General features: G+C 57.8%; 2 protein-coding genes across 2 annotated transcripts; one reads left to right on the top strand and one right to left on the bottom strand.

The window, feature by feature from the left end:
* Window positions 1–1,291: 1,291 nt before the first annotated feature.
* Triagg1_5900 (uncharacterized protein) lies at window positions 1,292–3,320 on the top strand (the record flags this gene model as incomplete). The annotated part of the gene is made up of 3 exons (XM_062900465.1): window positions 1,292–1,298; window positions 1,358–2,115; window positions 2,172–3,320. The coding sequence occupies 3 exons, from the start codon at window positions 1,292–1,294 to the stop codon at window positions 3,318–3,320; spliced, it is 1,914 nt and encodes a 637-aa protein (XP_062755101.1).
* Window positions 3,321–3,687: 367 nt separating this feature from the next.
* On the bottom strand, window positions 3,688–6,918 carry Triagg1_5899 (uncharacterized protein; the record flags this gene model as incomplete). Its single annotated transcript, XM_062900464.1, has 1 exon — window positions 3,688–6,918. One exon carries the CDS (start codon window positions 6,916–6,918, stop codon window positions 3,688–3,690), a length of 3,231 nt encoding a protein of 1,076 aa, XP_062755100.1.
* Window positions 6,919–7,233: the final 315 nt, after the last annotated feature.

Raw genomic sequence — 7,233 nt, 5'->3', positions numbered from 1 at the left:
ATTTAGGCTCTCTCTCTGAAGCCAATTTGCTTCGCAGCTGAACCCTTGCTCGATCCACTGCGGACGAACCCCGCACGGCAGGGGAATAGGAAGCCAGCTAGCAGCTCGTGGAGCCGAGGCATCGCTTCCAACGAAGCCGCCAAAGGGCAGACCAGGCGCGGCGCGGATCTGGTTCCGTGGAGAGTGATGAGATGATGATGTGTTTCCCCGCGCATCAATCGCTCTAAGGAACAAATGGATTTTGGGGTTTGTTGGTGAGCGGAGGGCCGGGGTGATGTACGAATCTCTGGTCCGGCCGGCCGCGTCTTCATCGAGGCAAGGGGGGAGGCATCCCGTGGAAGATAGTGTGGAGATTCCAAAGGTCCTCCTGAAGCTTGATAGATACATGTACTCTGAGGTACTCCCATTGCTGAGTCTGTATAGATAGTTTGTCTATCTGAACTGCAGTCAAGGCAAAGCATGGGATGGTGTCTGGTCGAGTTGAACGGTACTTCATCACTGTCGGATAGACTGGATGCCTTTGCTGTCCTCCAACACCGGCACTTACACCATCACCACGACTCTGAATCAATCACGCCTCGACTTCTCGCAAGCCTAACCACGCCTTCGCCCCCCTACCGTCCCATAGCCCCCGGCCGCGGCGGACCTAGCCAACACCGATCCCTCCCTCGTGCACACATGCTACCAGTACACATGCAGTATGCATAACGCCGCGTTTCGACCGCCGCAAGTCCGCCTCCCGCCCTCCCTGGCCAAAAATCACCATCCCGCAGGGGTTTTTTGAAGAACGAACTCAACCAACAGTTCTTTTATTGTTGGCCCGGAGATTTTTCTTCTTCTTCTTCCTTTTTTATCCATTGTGTGTTTGTCTTTACTTGTCCTGTTCTCCTTTGCGGTGTGGCATTTTGCGTGCTTTGTCTTTTCTCCTCGGGTCTTGGTGTCTGCGTCGTGTTTGTTTTGTACGTGTGTCGCCAAATCCGGGGTACATTGATATACATGCGCCTCGATACTCCAGCCTACTCATCTAGGAAACAATTTACCCTAAATGCCGAGGCTCATCAACCCCGAATCGGCGGTAATCCCTATCCGGATGGGCATTATAACATTTAATTCGCCCAGTAAATAAAGCACAGAGGAACAATAGGCCCTTTAAGAGACAGAATACGAAACTGAGGGGAAGTTGACTTCGTCTTCAGCCAGAGAGGTCCAACACCGGCTTGACCCCGGACTTGCTTCACATTATTCTCACCAGCAGAGCTCACTTTATACAGACCCCCCTCACTATAATAAAATGCCAGGTAAGTTATTCCATTACATCTCAACGTATCAAGGCAAAAAACGTTAAATGTCATGCCAGTCCCTCTTCCCATCCTCCTCCCCGCGGCGGCCGCCTCGCTGGCCTACCTCAACGCCAAAAGCAGCGTCTGGTACGACGCAAGGCTCATCAAAAGCATCGCCAAGGCCGCTCTCCGTGTCCGTCACGGCCTCAAGCACGACACAATCAGCCTCTTCTACACCCTGGAAACATCCGCCCAAGATCCTCGCCTCGCCAACCAGCTGCTTCTCATCTTCGACGGCAGGACGTACACATACGCCCAGGCCTACGACAAGATCCTGCGGTATGGCCACTGGATCAGGAGCCGCTTCGACGTCAAGCCCAAGGATGTCGTGGCCATGGACTTTGAAAACTCAGACACCTTCATCTTCATCTGGTTCGCTCTGTGGTCGATAGGTGCCAAGCCGGCGTTTATCAACTACAACCTGACCGGCAAACCCTTATCACACTGCATCGAGGCGGCGAAGACCAAGCTCTGTCTCATAGATCCTGCTGTTGCTTCCAAATTCGATGATGAGAGCGTGAAGCAGGCTCTACCCCACGTCAACTTTGTCGTCTTCACGCCAGAGGCACAGGCCGAGGCCTCATCAACAGCTCCGGAGAGGGCACCCAACTCAGCCAGATCAGATGATAGTGTGGCCAACATGGCGATGCTCATCTACACCTCAGGCACCACAGGCTTGCCCAAGCCAGCCGTAGTATCATGGGGGAAATGTATCTATGGCGGAAGCATGGCATCAACACTGCTAGCTCGTGGTAATGGCGACATCATGTATACGGTAAGCGCCCCTTCATTCTCCTCAACCATCAACATCAACCTAACTTAACCTTTTAGTGCATGCCCCTATATCACTCATCCGCCGCCCTCCTTTCCTTCTGCGCAACTCTCGCGTCCGGCTCAACTCAAGCCCTCGGCCGCAAGTTTTCCACCAAGACCTTCTGGGACGACTGCCGCGCTTCCAAGGCCACGTCGATCCAGTACGTCGGTGAGACGATGCGCTACCTGCTGGCCGCTCCTCCGCAGCTGGACCCCGTCACCGGCGAGAACCTGGACAAGAAGCATCTCGTCCGCGCCGCCTTCGGCAACGGCCTCCGTCCGGATATCTGGGACCGCGTCAAGGACCGCTTCGGCATCGAAACCATTGCCGAGTTCTACGCCGCCACCGAGTCGCCCGGCTCCACGTGGAACCTCAGCAGCAACGACTTTGGCCGCGGCGCCATCGGCCGCTCCGGCTGGCTCTATTCGCTTCTGCTGGGCAGCGGCGCGGCCATCGTCGAGGTCGACTGGACCACCGACGCGCCGGCACGCGACCCCGCGACCGGCCGGTGCCGCCGCGTCAAGCCCGGCGAGCCCGGCGAGATGCTCTACCGGCTGCCGCCCGAGGACATCCAGCTGCGCTTCCAGGGCTACTTCAACAACAAGGGCGCCTCCGACTCCAAGATCCTGCGCGACGTCTTCGCCCCCGGCGACGCCTGGTTCCGCTCCGGCGACGTCCTGCGCCGCGACGCCAGCGGCCTGACCTTCTTCAGCGACCGCATCGGCGACACCTTCCGGTGGAAGTCGGAGAACGTGTCCACCACCGAGGTCAGCGAGGTCGTCGGCGTCCACCCGGCCGTCCGCGAGGCAAACGTCTACGGCGTCCAGCTGCCCCATCACGACGGCCGCGCCGGCTGCGCCGCCATCGCCTTCAACGTCCCCGTGCCCGACGACGCCACGCTGCAGAGCCTGGCCGCCCACGTCAAGGCCGAGCTGCCGCGTTATGCTCGGCCCTTGTTCCTGCGCCTCGTCCGAGACGTGGGCGTGGGAAGCCAGACCACGGGAACTAATAAGCAGCAGAAGCAGACCTTGCGAGCCGCAGGCGTGAAGCCAACACCGACGGCGGGCGAAGACGGAACAGAGCTGTACTGGCTCAGGGGTAATTCGTACGTGCCGTTCAGGGAGAAGGAATGGAAAGAGCTCGAAGGGGGTAGAGTCAAGCTATAACTGACTTGATATCCCGACGGTGAGCGGCGATGATAGCCTCGAGTAGACGATTTCATACATGTATCTATTACATAGTCAGTAATACATATACTAACAAGCTCCCCAAGTCTCACAAATCATGTATCCCGCCGAATGCTTCGTAACCTCATTTATATATACCTGGAAGGATCCTCCAATCTGGACAAAAAAAGAAAAAGAAACAAAGCGCATTTCCTCCATCACAAAAAAAAAAGATATCTACATAAATGATCAAAATCGCTCATGATATAAACATCAGAGTTTCCCAAGCTGCCTTCATCTTCCTTCCCTCTCTTCCTCCCCTGTCGCCTCCCAACGGTTTGTCTTCTTCCCGCCCGGGCTCGTCCGATCACGATCCGGCAATGCCCAATCCTACACGCTGGCCGCCAGCTTGGCCGCCATAGCCCGCAATGCCAGCGGCCCCCATGCCTGCCGCGCCTCCGGTTCCGGTTCCTGTTCTCTCCCTCATTCTTCGGCCCTCCATCAGTCCTCGGAGACCTCTCTTTTGCAGGCCAATTACACTACTGAGCTCTCCGTTCCAGACAACGCCGTCGCGCTCATTGTCTCCCATCTCCGACCCCCATTCAGATCCGCTCGCGCTCGTTGACGCCGAAATGTCGCCGCTGGACGAACGTGCCGGGTGCTGGAGGCCAGGAGCGAGACTCAGGCTTGCCGTACGCGAAGACAGGTCCGACGAGAAGGAGTCGTTGGCGGTAGTGCCGCTGAGGGAAAAGTCCGATGTCGACACCGGAGACCCGACGGGATCCAGGCTGCCGACGAAGAAGTTGGGATTCAGAGATCCGTCGATGCCGCGGCCGCCACCAGCGGCCATGGCCGTCGCATTAAACACTGCCGCTGCGTTCCTGCTGTCGAGGAGAGCGTGTAGGCGCTCAACGACGGCTTCGAGAAGGCCATCAATTCTGTATGGCCGCGCGATTTGTAAGAGAGAGCAGAGGATCTGCGGTGTGCACAGTGAAGAGGTCGGTGAGGGTAAAGAGCTAGTATACAAAAAGTGCAGGAGGGCCTGAATGGTCAGGTATGTGTGTGGAAGATAGAGGCACCGCGGCCTCGAGTTAGGCATCAAGCTGCGAGGGGTTGGGGCGTTGTTAACGGCTGCAACCGCTTCATCATTTTGTGTGGTCGAATTTCCTATGCCGTGATGGATTGTCGGTCCAGAGCCGCCAGACGGTCCTGAGATGGAACCCCCCACGGAGCCTACCGTGCTGCCAACCAGCGTTGCCGTATCGTCGAAATTCCGGTTGGGCGTGATGGTCAATGCTGACGCGCGCAGAGGATTGCTCGACAGGCCAGATCGCAAGGTAACAGCGTCACTGCCATCCTGTGTTGCGGTGCCTTCTCGCAGAAGCTGGACAAAGTATGGACCCCATCTCCGCGCAACAATCCGAGAGTTGACAGGTATCCGCTCACCACCGATACACAGGATGTCCATGTCCGCAAGTTCCCGGAATGAGAGTACCTTCTCCCCCAAGTCCTCGCTCGCCCGAGAGTGGAAGCGGCCGCCGGCGGTAGAACCAGCTTTGCGCGCAAGGCTCAGGGCCAACCCGGAATAGGGACTGCTGGCTGAGATGAAGCCAGACATGGGGTCCGTCTTGCGCGGGTTGTCGTAGAAGCCAAAGGCTTCCAGCTCCACCATGCAAACGTTGGAGAAATTGATGCGTCGGTGATTATAGTCGTCGACCAAACTCCTCTTCCTGTTGCCCAGTATGACAAATGTATTCCGACGGTTCCACAAGACGCCCCTGTTCCAGCTGCCTTGGCTGAATACGCTGCCCCCCGCATCAATCCGGTTCCAGGTGAGAGATCGGAGGTCCAGAGCCCAGAGCGCATACTCTTGCTTCGATGACGTGAGGTACGTCCCGCTGACCACGAAGTGAGTATCAATGATGCCGCCATTCGGGAAGCGAAGACCGGGTGGTGAGTAGCTGCCGGTCATGGGCCGTTCCGTCAAGGTCCCGTCAGGAGACCTAATCTGGAGCTCGAGTTTCACATCCAAGAAGTTGTAGTTGGAGTAGATGAGCATCGAGGATCCGGGCTCCTGGCCAGCGGTGCTATCGGTGCGTTGCTGGCCGTTCTGGGCGTTCATTCCGATTCTCGCACTTACAGCGGGAGGTACCGATGCGGCGACGCTCCTGTAGGCACCGCAACTCTTTCCCAGAGGTTGGTTTGTCGTCCACTTGAGACTTCTCAGATTGAAGACACTGATCTGTTCGATGTAGTGATTTGCACCATCCTGTCCTCCGACAATAACCAACTGGGCGCCTCCTGAGCCGTCAATGTTGATACCAATTCGGCCTTCGTTGGGGTTGCCGTTGGATGGGTTGTGCTGGAGAGCAGAGAGAGGGGCAGCTTTGGACGAAAACGTGGCAGAGGACGAGAGGATGGTTGCACAGTGGGCATAACGGCCCTGGGGGGCGTCTTGTGCCGGGACGTAGGACCATTTCTTTGTCGGGACGTCGTAAATGTGAATGTCGGACATGACGGTAACTTCGGGCTGCTGCTGATCTGCGCCCACGGACTGATTAGGCGCCGGGGACATGCCACCATAGCAAACCATCTTGGTGCCCCCGAGAGCACACATGGAATGGAAGTATCGCGGCGGTGGAATATCGCCAGTCACCTCGAGTCGCGTCCAGTGGCGGCGTATGAGATCCAACTCGTACAGGTCAGAGGTCAAGGGCGCGGGACGGCTCCGCGAGAGAATGCGGCCGCCAAACACGTACAAATTGTCACCAAGAATCGTCGTGGTAGCTCCAACCAGCGGTGGAGGCTCCTGGCCCGTCGTCCGGTGTACGTTGCACATCAAGCCCGACAGGTGTGCCGACGACCCAGCTCCCTGAGAGGGACCGCCGACTGGGGTAGCAGAGGGAGTCTGCATCTGGGGCTGCTGCACAATCGCGGGCGACATGCCCGCTGATACAGAGCCGTTGCTCCTCGGAGTCAATCCCTCCCTATGCGGCTCCCTATGCGCATCTCTATGAGCTTCTCTATATTCATCAGCACTGGCATATCTGGCGGCGGTCAGGCCGCCGCCCATGTTGCTCGTCATCTCTTGGGTGTAGAAATTGTCCTGGCCAGATGCACCGTACATCTGGCTGGCGCCAGCCGAGCCCGCCGAGTCCATGGGGCTTGTTCTGCTGTCCAACCGGGACTCGACGAAGCGCGGGTCTACGGCACCGATGCTCTGCGAAATGCTGTCGAAGGAAGTGTGGGCCGCCGTCGGAGGCGTAGTGGGACTTGTCGAGGCCGGCGGCTCTGGCAATGGTTTCTCAAGGCTGTGTTGAAGGCTCAGCTGTCGCCCATGCTGCTGCTGAAGCCTGGACACGGACGCCGCTCTTGATTTGGAATTGTGAGACGAGGATCCGCCGCCGGAAGCTGAGGTCGCGTGGCCCTGGACCGTTTGGAGAGACGGCTTTCGAGGAAGTCTGGTGGAGGCTGTTCGATAGGTACTGTCGGTGTTGCTGCTATGCGCACGGGGGTCATTGGCCCCGGAGTCGGAGTAAGTGTAGAAGCTATTCGGTGATGGGCTCTGAAAACCGGTCAGTGGTGCAAATTCGGCCATGACACCGGCCAATGCTTCGGGAGGCGCAGAGAGGAGAGACGACGCCGCTGGACAAGGCAGGTGAGGGAGGAAGACGGCGAAAGGGGGTTTGTGGTGAGGACAAGCAGGATCAAGAGAGCAAGAGAGAGAGATGAGAGAGAGATGACAGTGGCAGTGGCAGTGACAATCCCTTTCCAGGACACTTGTCAGATGGGATCAGCCCTTTCCTGGCCAAAGCGACTATGGGGATTAGGACCACCCGCTTGGGTCCTAGAAGAAGAGGCCGGGAGCAGGCAGGGGGGTGAGATGATTTTCCCTGACCGCACCGTGGCCCAG

Source organism: Trichoderma aggressivum (assembly GCF_033847375.1).
Source record: "Trichoderma aggressivum f. europaeum strain CBS 100526 chromosome Unknown scaffold_022, whole genome shotgun sequence".
NCBI classification, from domain to species: domain Eukaryota; kingdom Fungi; phylum Ascomycota; class Sordariomycetes; order Hypocreales; family Hypocreaceae; genus Trichoderma; species Trichoderma aggressivum.
The sequence above is the reverse complement of the archived record's forward strand: the minus strand, read 5'-3'. Positions and strand labels throughout refer to the sequence as shown.